At 43.2% G+C, this 15189-nt stretch overlaps 1 protein-coding gene across 1 annotated transcript; it reads right to left on the minus strand.

Annotated features, from left to right (window-relative positions):
- Positions 1-13335: 13335 nt before the first annotated feature.
- EQUCABV1R902 (vomeronasal 1 receptor equCabV1R902) lies at positions 13336-14244 on the minus strand. The gene has a single exon (NM_001167524.2). The coding sequence runs from the start codon at positions 14242-14244 to the stop codon at positions 13336-13338; it is 909 nt and encodes a 302-aa protein (NP_001160996.2).
- Positions 14245-15189: the final 945 nt, after the last annotated feature.

Here is a 15189-nt window from a genome sequence, read left to right on the forward strand (position 1 = left end):
GAGTCAGATACTTCTCAAAGAATTTCTTCATTTTTAAATAATTTTAGTTCTATCTCCTCCTCCACCTGTAGAATTTCTACACTTTTGTCCTCAAGAAGACTAATTCTTTCCTCCATAAGATGAATTATATTTCTTAGTGATTCTACATTATTATTTATTTCATTAATTGTGCTTTTCACATCCAGAATTTCTGCTTGATTTCTTTTTATAGTTTCAATCTCTTTGGTGAAGAGATTCATTTTATTGCTGAGCTCCTTGAATTGTCCTTCTGTGTTCTCTTATAAGTTGTAGAGTTTCCTTATGATGGCTATCTTGAATTCTCTGTCATTTAGGTTGTATATTTCTGTGTCTTCAGTGTTGCTTTCTGGAGAATTGTCATTTTCCTTCTGGTCTGAATTGTTGCTGCAGTTTCTCATGGTGTTTGATGAACTAATCTTTCGTCGGGGCATTTGTGGTATTCTTAGGACGCAGATTCCCCCTGTTACTGCTAGGGGGGAGCAGGAGAACTGTTTCTGGCCCCACCTCATCTGCTGGAAGCTGTAGGGGTATTATGGGTGCTTGCCCCAGCCTGGGATGTGTTCAGGCACATGTGTGGACTGTTCTTGTCGGGTGGAGCTTCCTCGCTAGACTAGGGCCACTCTTTGGCCCCTCAGGGGTGCTTTGGGTTCCCCATCCCCACTAGAAAGTGATCATCAGTGGGCTCAAGGCCACCACACTTATTCCTGCAGCCCCCCGGGACACATTCCCTCTTTGGGAGCGCGGCTGCACTTTGAGTGCTTGTGCGTGCTTGGGAAGTGTTTGCTCCAGCAGGGAAATCTGCTGAGGTCCCTGTTTATGATCTGCAATCTGTGGGGCCACTGAGCTGGAGGGTGGGGCTTCCCTGCTGGGATCCAGGCTATGGCTGCTCCTTTAGGGCACAGGGATGTGGTGGGCTCCCTCTCTTCATGGGAGAGTGACCACGAGCACAGACTAAGGGTTACTGCCTCCTCCTCTTATGGTCGCCCTGCTGCATGTTCCTACTTTCCGGGCACTTGCACCAGGTTGGAAAGCATTTGTGTGCATGCATGGGGCTACTTGGGGAGAGTAGGGTGTGCACATCTATCTCTGACACTTCCTGAGGGGCCAGACCATCCACCCTTAGATGTATAGCTGCGTATATCTCTCAGGCATCCTGTAGTGCTGCGTGGGATTCCTCTGTTGATCCGTGAGTGTCCATTTAGCTGTAGTTCAAAAGAGGTAGAGACGAAGGGAACAGCTCACTCTGCCATGTTGCTGACATCCTGATGTATTTATTAAGGCGGCCCTAGCAAACTAATACAGTTACACAGAGGAAAGTTATTGTCCTGCCTGCTTCCAGGTCATCTTAGGACAGTTTCTAGTATTTTCTCAAGAAGTAAACAAACTTCTGGAAATAAACTTTGCAATCACGGAGGAAAATCTTTGGTAGAAATGATCCTGCCCACTCAGAGAGGCTTTTGAGAACATTTCTGAGCAGTTGTTATTCTTTTTCTTGATCTAGATATGAGAAGTTTTTACTTCCTTTGTCAGCAACTGGATCTGTGACTATATTTCCTATGGAAAGATGTTAATCCCTTCATATAGGATTAAAGACTCCCCAAAAAACCCCAGTTCTACACAGACCTAATAGTCATGTTCTAAGCCAGGATCTGCCAACCTTGACACTACTGACTTTTTCAGGTGGAAAATTCTTTGTCGTAGGAGCTGTCTTATGAGTTGCAGGATGTTTAGTGGCATCTGCAGTCTCTACCCATTAGATCCTGGTAGCATCTCCATTACTCTGAGTTGTAAAAGCCAAAAATGTCTCCAGATATTTCCAAGTGTTCCCTGATAGGAACAAAATCATTCTTCAAACGAGAACCACTGGAAACCAATATAATGTATTTCTGTCAACTAGAAAATATCTTTTCAGGATTTAACATTATACTTTGCACCAGAATTAAATTAATATTGGATTAAAATGGCATGGCATGTGTGAATAATGTTAGAGAAGAGGAACTCTCCATTATGAGCCCCTCATACCAGAACCAAACTCATTGTGCAAACATGTGGAGGGCAGAGATGACTCAAAACGAGGAGAGGAGAGTTCTAAATAACCTTGTTTAAAAAAATGTTCTCAGAGTCTAAAAACCAGCTGGGAGATATCTAGATAGAGAATTTTGACATTCATAATAAACTGTTACTGACAGAATAGCAACTATGCAAGTGCAATTTTGACTATGTCTTGTAGGATGTGTGAGCATAATTAAAGTTTTAATACCCAGATTGAAGAAGCGGATTCTTTCATTATTTTCAAAAGTCAAATTACAGCCTAGGGTGTTCTGGATGGCACTGCCCAATCCAAATTTCTGTGATGGAAATGATGATCCATTTCTGTGGTATCCAATATGGCATTCACTAGCTCTATGAGGCCATTGAACATTTGAAATGTGGCTGCTGATACACAGGTGAAAATTTATTTCACTTTTTTCATTTTCCTGTTTCTAATGTGTCTTAGATAATCAAAATTACTTGTGTGTTCTCTCTTCTATATCTACCTTCTTTTCACGAAGAAGATGGAAAATTGTGTCCCCCTCTGGCATCTTCCATTCCTCAGCTCTGCTCCAGATTGACATTCCAGCCAGGCAGGCTCAGCAGGGGGACTGAACACACTCTTGAGTCTGGACCCTTCTTCACCTCAGCTCAGGGCCAGGGATGAATTCAGTCTTCTATTCCAACTTGTTTTTCAAACTTCTTTAGAAAGTTCTTTAGATTTACACCATGTCGCCTTTATATTTGTGTGTTGCTCTGAAATAGGAACAGCATGTAACTAGGGCACATTAACTCTTTGCATTGCCAACCTGAAAGATTCCAGGAACCAGCAGCCTCAAATGTTCTCTTCCCCAAGCCCAAGCTGAAGGGCATCCCTTGCAGACTGAGGTGAGAACCTCCGAATCTGTTCTTGATTTTCTTACATGACACCTGACATAATCTTGCCTTTTTTAGAATTGTGGGCAAACAAATAAAATCTCTGTAATTCCAATTTGTGGCAAAGAGGTTGATTTGGGAGAGGACAATTGAGCAGTACAGAGGGAAAAAACCAAAGTTCAATATTTCCAAACTGATTCTGTTTAATATGTTCTATAGCTTCCTTCCTTTATCCCAAAATGTTTACTAATTAACTAGTTAACTACGGCGACGCAGGATCTGTGTTTCAGGTGTCATGAATTTAGTCCTAGTTGGGAGTTCAGGCAAGATTTGTGTGAAAAAAGATTTATCAGCTGAGGGAAGAGCAGTAATAAACCAGCTAAAATGAAACAGGGCTATCTGGGTTGTGTGGTCTGTCTATTGTGAAAGTACTTCCTTTCTCTCCACAGTGGATATGACCCCAGACGTGGCACAGCCAACACTCACCTGATCATTTCCAATGACCTGAAGAGGGTGAGATGTGGGTGTATCAAACAGATGCAGAAAACGCATGCTGAGAGATTCAGCTTTGTATTCTGTGTCCTGGGCTTCCCTCTGTTTGCCAGTACTGAGAGGTGGATGTGGGAACCAGACATGAATGCCTATTGGCAGCAAATTAGACCCTGGACTTTCATGGGATAGTGCTCAAGGAAAGGTGAGTCATGGATATGAATGGCTTTGTGGATGTCACCATCTCCCACTAGTCTTGGATTATCAGGTCATGTACACAAGCTGCTTCTTCTAACATGACATTGAGGATGGCGCCAATATGAGCCTCAGAAGGGAAACCTCTGGATCAACAACCACGTACTTCACTAAGCTGCCCCATAAGTTGGCTCAGTAGAAGATTCTGGTTCATGTCTGACACTCTGAGAAGAGTCATTGAGAACAAAAATATCTAGATCATCTTTTACCATCCAAAAAACAAGTTTGCGCAGAGCAAAAGCAAATTTCAGAGTTGATATTCTGGATTGGGATATGTACCAAAACACATGCATTGTATTCCCACTCAGCATGGCCACCACCGATTCTATTACCAATTACAAGGGGCACAGGGAAGAGAGAGAGAATGAGAAAGACTTGGTGCATCCAGTGAGCCTGAGCTGGGAGTTTGGTAGGTCTGGCATCCTTATTGATTGTGCTACACATATAGCTACATGTATCCATCCTTAAGTTTATCCTTCTCGAAGAAATACACCTTAATTAAATCGTAAGATTCAGAGGCCATTGTTAGGTTCCAGAGGGATAAATGAATTGGAAATGAATGTCCAAAGTTACAAACATAACTTATTCTTCAGGAAAACAGTGCCCATCTTCACAAAATATTAAGTAAAAAACACAGGAAGCAGTACACTGAAGTGCTAAGTAGCTTTGGATCCAACAATCTGGGTCCTGGGTCCTGACTCCTCAGTCACTAGTGCTGTGATATTAGAACCCACTCTTTTTTTTTTTTTTGAGGAAGATTAGCCCTGAGCTAACATCTGCTGCCAAGCCTCCTCCTTTTGCTGAGGAAGACTGGCCCTGAGCTAACATCCGTGCCCATCTTCCTCTTAGAACCCACTCTTGATCTCTCACAACCTTGCCCCCTGAATCGTAATGTGGGGAAAATAATAAGACCTCAGGTTAGAGGCAGGAGAGCAGGGAGTAAAGAGTCCAGGCTCTGGGGTCAGAAAGCTCTCCTCTCTCTGGATCACCCACTTAGCAGGTTAGCGCAACCTCAGAAATTTTATTCACCACTCTGCATCACTTTTTCACACTTAAAAAGTAAAGTAAAAACTAAAAAAAGAACACGCATCATAAGTTTGCTGTGAGCATTCAGTGTGGATTTCAAGTTAATTGTTGATCAGGATGTCTGGGACAAAGGAAGTTGTCCTTTACCATTAGTAGAAACCATTGTTATTGTAAATACTGTTCATGTTTTGTTTTCCATACTTACCCCTGGCAGGAAGGTGTGGAAGGAAATAGAATGCAGAGCCAGGCACCCAGTTGCATTCCCACCTCACTAGGATCCTCTCTCGCTTTACCCACTAGATGAGCCATGCTGACACTCTTTCCATTGAAAGCACAAGGAATACATTTCTGCATCACACAGCAATATGGATTCTTCTTTCTTAATGGAATTCCCATCTTCCCACCATTTCATGTACTTGCTCCTTCTCAAACTCAATGTCCAGTTGAATGTCAGCTGCTCATAGACACCATCAATCACCCTAAAAATTGACCATACATCATTCCCTTCCTTCCTCTCAAAATGGAATTCATACCCGTTGCTCGTTCCTCTTTATTGTTTCCCTTCCTAATACCTTGAAAGCTTCGTGAGGACTGTGGAGAGATCTCATTACCCACTGATAGAGCCTCAGTCCATCATCATGTGTGGTCACAATGAGCTCCCGTGAGCATTGCCTCCTGCTATACCTTCACCACACTCAACAATAGCAGAGGAATATCCATGTTGTTACTGGTAAAGTTGAATGTGGTGGCCTTCCTTCCATTTCTGTGTGAGCCTGGAGTCCAACACACTCATTCACCAACATTCACTGTGATCGTTCCATATCCAAAGTAAAAAAAAAATATGAAAAAAGTGTATCTGGTGCCCCGTGTTTGTGTGAATCTGCCTGTTTGTGTAACTGTGTGTGTCCGGGTGCTTGGGACATGCTGTCACATGATTTGACATCCAAGCCCCCATATCACAACGTGGGTTTTTTCTCCTGAAATGGTGTCACCTGGTAACCTCTTCAGAAGTCCCACCCTATCCTCAATCGCTTTATGCAGCAATTCCTCCATGCAGTGCCGTTAATAAATCTGTACTACAAGACAGGTACTATGAGAAATTGTAATGTTCTGGTCTCTCCTTAAAGTTACAATTACTTGTATGAGTCCGTGGCTCTCTGGTTTGTTAAGTTTTACTTTAGTCCCAGTGAATTCCACAGAAAGTTGTTTATTGGCCAAAGAGCTGACCTGACTTTCATGTCCCATCGATCCTCACATGACCTCCCTGGGATGCCCTCACAGTGCTCCCTAAACCACAGCTGCAGAGCATCCCAGTGCATGAGGTGCTCTCATGCCTCTGCACCCTCCTCCCACAAACATGGCCCACCGTCTTCTTTCTATGGGGCTGAGGGTTTACTGAGGTGGGTGATGTGGTCAGACCTGCTGGTTGTACATTCTGTGGGACACAGAGATTGATCCCACAGGTGAAGTGTCTCCCTTATACCAATAATCACCAGGTAGAATGCAGAAGGACATACCTGCTTGGCGTAGACCGTGACCACGAGCTCCACAGAGTCACATATGGGGGCACCACCACAGCCAGAGTAGAACCCAAACATCCAGAAAGTGCCCTGTGATGTCACAGGAACACACATCTCAGTGTCTGCCTGCCCTCAGGAACATCCCTTCACCCACAGGTATGGAGGAACCAGAAAAGGAAGGTTGCTTTCCGTGTATTTGGACAAGCTGGTGCAAATCATTCTTGAAAACAAAAAGGCCCTGAAGCCCTATTTTCTAACCAGTCTTCTGATGACACAGCTCTGCTTCACTAAACAAAACTGAGAGGCAGTTGTGGCTCTCTTGTGCCTGAGCACTTTTTGCTCCACTGGCTTTCTCATTCCTTCTGGAGTTTTGTAAGTGCTGTGACTGAGAATGCAAACAATAGAGGGGAAGCAGCAGGATTTAATTCTGATGCTGAACCAGCTGAGGACTGTGTCACTCAGCACAGGTGAGAACATAGATTAGAGCTGGTTTGTGGACCTCCTAGGAGAGAAGGAGAAAGCCCACCTAACAGAGCTCGTGGTGTGTTGAGGGCAATGGGCAAACGAGCCTGGAATAGGCCCTGGATGGAGGGACACATGAGAGTCGGGGAAGGTGGAAGGACTTTGCTTACAGTGTGTAATCACTAAACCTTTTCTCAGAAATCGCCACTGATGGCATCTTGGTCTTAGCTGTGACTACCACTTTTGCAGCCTTTTTCAGTATTGGCCTGTCTTAGCCTGTCCTGACTGCTATAAAAAAATATCACCAATGTGGCTTAGAAATAAAAGAAATTTATTTCTCACTGTTCTGGAGATTCAGAAGTTCAAGACAGGCTGCAGCGTGGCCGCCTTCTGGGGAGGGCCCTCTTCCTGGCTCAACGCTGTTGGCATCTGACTCTGTCCTCCCCTGGTGCAAGAGGCAAGGATCTCTCTGAGGTCTCCTTTTTACACACTAATCCCATTCATGAAGGCTCCACCTCGTGACCTCCACACCTTCCAAAAGGCCACCTTCTAATACTATTATCTTTGGGGTTATAATTGCGACATACAAATTTTGGGGCGACACAAACATTTAGACTATCGCATGGCCCAAGGTACATTGCACCATATCTCCAAATATAAAGTGCGCTTTTGAATACCACAGAGAGTATTGTTCCAATTCCTTACTTCCCAACATTCGCATAATTTTGGCAGACTTGAAATTTACCTGGACTTCGTCTCACTGCCAATTCTTTTTTTTCTCTCCTCTGCGGCCTCAAGTTAAGGAAGGACAGAGGGGTGTGTTCCCATTCAAATGTGGAGACAAGAATCTGAGCCACTTACAAGCACAACACAAATAACACACAGAAGAGTGACACAGAACATCCTGGAAGAAATTGCTAAGGTGACTGCATCCTACTGAAGTGGGATTTGAGAAATTAAAGACGTGCGTGTAATTCGAGGGCAGACTATTTCTCTGTGTCTATTTCTATTTGTACATGTGTGTGTGTATCTGCCACTGGATCCTATTTCCTGTTTCAAGATTTTTAAGTCATAACCCAAACTCTGCATACCGATTTGTCTGCCAATATTCACACCCAACCCCAATCTCTTGGGTCTGAGAAAATGAGTAGACTCTTTTGCACATGGTTGAGGAGTTCAGAGGCTCTGGCCATACAAGGTATGGCACAGACTCCAAGAGGAACTGTCCCTCTTTCTCTCATTGTCCGGGACTCTGGGGCGCAGGGATGTGCAGTGAACCTCATGATTCTGGTCCCATTTTGAAACACACTCCAATGCATTCCCACCTTCTACCTGCCAGCCAGGGCATGAGTGGGGCAGCTCTGGACAAGGCAGGGTTAGCACCTGTCCTGCCCAGCGTCCGCTCCAATCACAGCCCTGAGTTCCTTTCCTGCTAGAGACCCCTTCCCTCCTCTTCTCTGTCCTGAGATTGAACAGGAGGAAGCACTCACCTGGCTGGTCCTTGCTCCAGAGCCCTGTGCAGAGAAGTGTCAATCAGGATGGGCCATAGTTATAGGGACAATTTTCTGGACTCATACCATCTGCAGTGTCAGTGATGCTGTCTCCACGGACAGTCTGGGCTCTCTTTAATTTGGAGCTAATCTTACCCTCCTTGTAAATCATCTTCAGCAGCTGCTGGTGATTAGTGACAACTCTTGGCAATTATTGAGATCTACACGAGCAGCTAAGCAGAAGGCAGGGCAAGTTTTCTATGTTCCCTGTGGGAGAATAAGTTGAGAATGGAAGTCTTGCCTGGAGGTAGAAGAGACGCTCCAAAGAGCATCAGGAGCTGCCTTCACTCTGCTCCCATTGGGCATTTTCTTTCACACGCTTTCACTTTTCCAAAACCATCCCAAAGTTTGCTCACACTCAGCAGCAGCACGTTATCTGAAGGCTGATCATTCACATGAGTTTAAGTTCCACAACACTTGCCATTTATGGACTCAGGTCCGTTTAACCTGGAAAATACCCCATTGGAAGCAGTTTCCCCATCAGAACCTTGGGGTCACCCTCATGTCCTTGTGACTCTGCAAGGAGATTGCAATTTGATCAAAGTCACCCATGGAGTTCTGCTCCTTGAGACTCTCACTGAACTGCCAGCCTGTCCCTGGGTTCTGGATGATGAGCACTGGAAAGAAGCATTCCTGGACACAGGAGGGATTAGGAAAAAACATTAACTAGGAAATTTGTAGAGACAGTATTTAATTCTTTAAAACTGATCATTTGATTTATCAATAATAGTTGGAAATTATTATTGATAATTGGATCTTGGAAACAAATGCCCTCTGCTGGCCAGTGGGCCTGATGTTTCCATTCTGAGAGACCGTGGAGCAGAAGGGGCACAATCAACCCTCTCCATGAGGCTCCTTATGCAGTGAACTGATGCGCTGGAGGCAGCAGACACATCCACGTTTCAGGCAAACCGGGTGCTCAAGATGAGCCAGCAGATGGGACGTCCACTGCTTCTTTAAAGGCTCCAACGATGGCCCTGGCCCCCGTCTGGGCAATAAAGTGCATGATAATGGTTTTAATGTGTATAGTGGTTATTCATCACAGGGATTTGTCATCTGTAAACACATAGAGATACTGTGGACCTACTATGTGCCATCGCTATGTCAAGGAAATGAAGATCTAAGCAGAATTACTCATGGCCCTGGTTGGGATACTTGAAATGCTGGTTGGAATGAAAGACAGGATTCATCCTAAGCTTTCAGCTGAGGTGCTGAAAGGGTGTAGGTCTGGGCTGTCCAGCGTGTAGGCCCCAGTCACATGTGGCTGCTCAGCACCTGACACAGACTCCCCTGAACTGAGAGGTGCTGTGGGTGTTGAATACACACCATATTTCAAACATGTAATAAGACAGAGAGAATGTAATCTATTTGTCAAAACATTTAAGAATTGATTACAGCTTGAAATGACAATATTTAGTGTATTAGAATAATTTAAAATGTTTCTTTTCACTTTCTTTAATGCAGCTACTAGAAAATTTATGAAATTATAATTAGATCTGTGGGTCATGATCCCTTTCTATTGGACATTGCTGCTCTAGACTCAGAAACCCTTCGGTCACCTCAGCTGGACCTATCTAGCTTTGGTAAAATGCCTAGGAGAAGCTGAGAGAATGAGTAAATCAGTGGGAGAAACACAATTCGTCATCTCATGTAGTTTGTCAAGCTATGATAACTAAAGAAAAGGAAGACACTGTCACTTCTCCAGCCTGTATATAAAAGCGTAGTCTGCCTACTGTTCCTTGGGAAGAGGATTCAGTCCAATGTCCCTAAATGGACACACTGTGCCTGATATTGAGTTGACCTCAGGTGAGATTTGCTGAATTAATAAACTATTCTATTCCTAGGACCTTGCTGTGTCATATCCGCTCTTAGTGGAACTCTGAGAAGTGAATAAGAAATTCTATCAAATTGGACTCACTTCAAGTGCACTGGCTTCTCCTGTGGCCTCCACTTGCTTCCACTGGCAGCTCAGTTCTGGATGAGAATCCTGCACGAGAGGTTTTATTTGACCTGGTCCCTCCTCCCCCACTATTCACATCCCACCTCTTTTCTCTAATTCAAACAGATTTTGATGCAATTCTGCCATATGAGATTTTTCCTGAGGACCTCAACCTACCACTTAACTTTACCACTTAAAAAGGAGAACAATTTATCTTGAGAATTCCTTTATTTTTATTAATATGAGTGACACATTGCTATATTATCATTCCAAATTAGATCTGGAATTTTATTACTCTTGATGACTGTTCATTTGGGATAAGGACAGAAATTCTTAAAACCAAATTTTGGGCATCCATTTTAATCCTCAACAAATGAACACAGCTTGTTTCAAATTCTTCTTGCTCACAAATGTAAAAGCTCCCGATATTTAGGTCAGGAAATTAGTAAACCTACATGGAAGCATTTCCTAACACAACACTCACTGTATCACAATTGTGTCTTCCATTTTACCCATGGCTGTAAGTCCTTGTTAGAAGTTTGGCAAATAAGCCCCCAAACCCACTTTCCACCTTCTGCAATCCCCACGTGATCTCTTGCTCTCACACACACCTTCCTTCTCACATACCGGTTCTGGAGTGTTCTCTCACATGCAGCTGCACACACATGTGCCTTCTCATGTGAATGTGCTCAACAGTAGTTGACCGCACCTAGCTGCACATGCCCACAGGATTTCAGTCTCACCCTGTTTCTCCATTTTCCTCACACAGAAAGTCTACCTTAGATACATACATCCTCTCTCAGCCAGCCCCAACTCTGCCTCATGTTTCCCTTCAAGCAGAAATGCTCTCTCTTCTTCAAACTCATCTGTTCTCTCTTTGCAGATGCCTATCATCTCTTGGTGCGTCCCTAGGATTGTCCTTGCTCCCAAGTGGGATCCAGCACCCCCTTCCTGCCAGTTTGTTGGGCACGTTCTTTACTGTGTTAAAGGGAAACCCACTCACACATCACATGATGCCCCAGATCAGGGGTCTGCAAACTAAGGGCCAGAGTACGTGGCTTGTTTTTGTAAATACAGTTTTATCAGAACTCAGCCACTCTTGTTTCCATACTATCTATGGCAGCTTCCACCTACAAAGTTTTAAGTAGCTGTAACAGAGACCACATGGCCCGTGAGCCTAAAATATTTACTTTCTGACCCTTTAAGGAAAACTCTGCTCCCTGCATCTCCTTGTCCTCTGAAGGACATCTAGTGCCCACTACCCATCCCATCTGCAAGCCCATAGTGCCCCTAACCCCGGGAAAGCCACAAACCCGCTGTGAGCTTCCCACAGGCTTTTCACTGAGAAATTGTTCTTTTTGCTGTCTTCTGTTTCCTATTGAACATGTCTTCATGTTTCTATTCTGTTTTTATGGCTAATTCTTTAACTTTATGATTCATCCACATAAGTTTAATTCAGTTTGCATATTTATAATTTCAAAGAGCACTATTTAACATATGCTGCCTAAAACACAACTCTAACGGACATTTTCACTCAACAAAATTAGAGACAATAGTATCATCACCTCACCCACACACCTTGAGAACAACATTGTCTACTTTCAACCATCGTTTACCTTGAACAGATCTAGTTTTGTCTACGCTCGCTCACAGTCCTTTCCCCTGGAGAATTTTAAAGTGATCATTACACTCTGGCTAGGAAGAGTGGAGTGTTACTGTTATGAGGTATACTAGGATGCATTTCTGGAGGGAAATTCTTGCAGCAATTAACCCAATGCCTTCAAGAAGGAATGAAAAGTAGAAGTACAGCTCATGGTATGACTGCCAGGGCATCGCTTCCGTGTTTCCTTGAGGAATATTCTGACTGACGACTTCAAATTTCCTCCCTCCACTTGCACACCTAAACTTCATTAAGCATCATAAATCCAGACGTTATAAAGAAAATAGTGATCATTTGAGAATGTGAACAATACAGAAATATTAAAAATGGCACTGTGGTGGACGCAGTTGGATCTCCACTCAGATTCCCTCTACCTGGGTGGTGCACTCAGCTCCATCTGCAATGATAGACTCACCAGTCTATAAAGAACTGCCCCGGTCTAACAGCAACATTCTGACCAACTATGGAACGGGAGAAAATCTTTGTGAATCTTACCTGAGAAAAGATAAATATCCAGAATGTATAAAGTACTCCCAAGACTAACAACAAAAGATAACTCAATACGAAATTGGGCAAATGATTTGAATAGGCACTTCCCCAAAGATATACAAACTGTCAATAAGTGTATGAAAAGATGTTAACCATCGTAGGTCATTGGGGAAATGCAAATCACACCACAATGAGATCCCACTTCACACCTGAAAGATGGATATACAGTGATCCAAAAATGGAAAAGAACAAGTGTTGGCAAGGATGTGGAGAAACAGCAACACTTGTACATTTGTGGTGGGGATGCAAAATGATGCAGCAGCTGTGGAAAACTTTTGGTGATTTCTTAAAATGTTGAACATAGAACTAACCTATGGCACAGCAATGAACTCGTAGGTAAACATCCACAAGAACTGGAAGCAGGGACTTGAGAGATATTTGTACATCCGTGATCATAGCCATGTTATTCACAAAAGCCAAAAAATAGCAGCAACTCAAGTGTCCATCAGCAGATGAATGAATAAATAAAATGTTGTATATATAGACAATAGAATAGATTTCAGCCATAAAAATGAACGAGATTTTTACATATGCTACAACATGGATTGGCCTTGAAAACATGCTTAGTGGGATAAGGGAGACACAGAAGGACAAATACTAAATGGCTTCACATGTAAAAGATACTGGGAACAGGCAAATCCATAGAGACCGAAAGTAGATTAGAGAATATCTTGCGCTGGGAGGAGAGAGGAAGGGGGTTTATTCATTTATTGGGCATGAGATTTTGTTGGGTAAGACGAAAAACTCTTGATACAAATAGTGGTGATGACTACACAACATTGTGAATGTTTATAATGCCACTGGATTGTACACTTATCAATGGTTAAAATAATGAATGATGCTATGTATATGTATAACAATAAAAAAGGTTATGAAAATGGGTAACGTAAATGATTACTATAAGGATGTTATAGAAACTAACTTCTAAATATTTACACCTTCAACAGTGATTTCAACAATTCAAGAGCAGAAATTAGGAGCTCTAGGATCCCTAAGGATCAGCAGTAAGGGGCTAGAAGTAGGGAAAAATAAAGCCAAAATATGAGAGATCAGCATCAACCATAGATGAGTATCTAAAAAGTTATTGATGCAAAAAGTAAAAATGGAATTCAGCATGTAAGGGATGATAAAAGTGACCATCAGCATCAGGATGGAGTGGGCAGCTCTGATCTCTGGGGGGCGCTCGTAGTTATCATTGGAGGTGTGAATATGCTGCACTCTCTTGTGGTGTCTGTGCAGGAGAAGGACCATGGAACCACTGGACCAGATGATGAGGCCAATAAACATGGCATCAGAGATGGACCACAAGATGACAATCTGTGCAGTGAAACTTGAGGATGGACAGAACCACTTCCCTTGGAAGTCAGTATCATTTTCTGTGTCTTGTAGACCAGTGACCATTACAGGAGCATAGATATGCATTACGAAACTGAGCATCCAGCAAGTACAACAGAGTGGATCAATGATCTTGAGAGCTCTTCCTCTGAGCATCATCCACGCCACTCTGCCAGGGTTGAGAATAAAGACCTGATAGGTGCTCAGTACACAGGGGAAGCACACATTGGTGTTGCGAGCCACTCTGTATAGATAACATCCAAATTTGCACCCAAGGCTTGATAGAGGGTTTCTGAAGAGAGAAACTGCCATTGTATGGGGAACCCCACTGGAGAGGAGAACGAAGATATTGGCCACTGCCATGTGGGTAAGAATTGTATGTGTAGGCTTCTGCCTTTGGCCAAGCAAGATTGAAGAAACATTACGGAAAAAGAGAAAGCTATTGGCCATAGTTCCAAACCCCGACTGTAAAAGAAAGATAGTTTTCACAGCAACTTCCCCTGTGGTTCTTAGGACCTCTTCCTGAAAAGACATGGAAATGACTTCAGAGTGGCCTGGAGCAAAATGTGGTTATGCCAGTGATGACGTGAACTGTCTTCTTAATAGCCAACATTGGAAAAGGATTCTTGCTCTTTTCTTCTGAGAAGGGAGATGTGTCATACTCCAAAGGAGGGGCCCAACCTAGAGAACATAGACCTGATACCAGTTATACTTTTCACCATTCCTATTTTGTATTTATTTCTATTTACTTTTATATTTTGATTCTCCACCAGAATGTAAGGTCGATGATTTTAGAAACTATTCCTGTCTTTTAAAAAAATATGGTTGACACATAATAGGTGGTAAATAATATGTACTGAGTATATGAGTAATTGACAGGAGACAAAGACATGAAAGCACTGTACCCCCTTAAAATTCATGATCATCCCGCCTATTGTAATAGGTGTTGAGTGACATCACCAAGATGGAGACAGGACTTTCCTTCCTCTCACAGATGCAATGAATTTACCTACACATTAATCAATTTCCTCTGAGAGAAACCTGGAAGCTAGTTTATTAACTTTCATCAATTAGGTGACTGAGAAAATGTCCATGTTGAAATGGGTAGGAAAGGCTGAGACACACTCTCATCATCATCCCAGCCCATGGCACAGAACCCTACAATCAGGATGAAAGCTCCAGCTCTCTGCTTCTCCCAGAGAAGTGAGGGTTTGAACCACACATGGAGCACCTCATATTTTAGGGCTGCCACTAGAGGAAGAGGCCCTCCAATTGGCTAGCTCTGATAGTCAATGGGTCTTTTCATTCATGAGTCCCACAGGACTATAAGAAATAAAAAAAAGTAGTCGTCAAAGGGGCCTCCTAATACTCCCCATGGCTATACCTCCAGGTTCAGTGGAGAGGGAACAGGGGAAAACACCCATTGTCCAGTTTCTCACTGGAAGGAGTTTGACTGCATACTTTGCAGGCTCTGACCAA

The sequence above is a fragment of the Equus caballus genome, chromosome 10 (assembly GCF_041296265.1).
Source record: "Equus caballus isolate H_3958 breed thoroughbred chromosome 10, TB-T2T, whole genome shotgun sequence".
Classification (NCBI taxonomy): domain Eukaryota; kingdom Metazoa; phylum Chordata; class Mammalia; order Perissodactyla; family Equidae; genus Equus; species Equus caballus.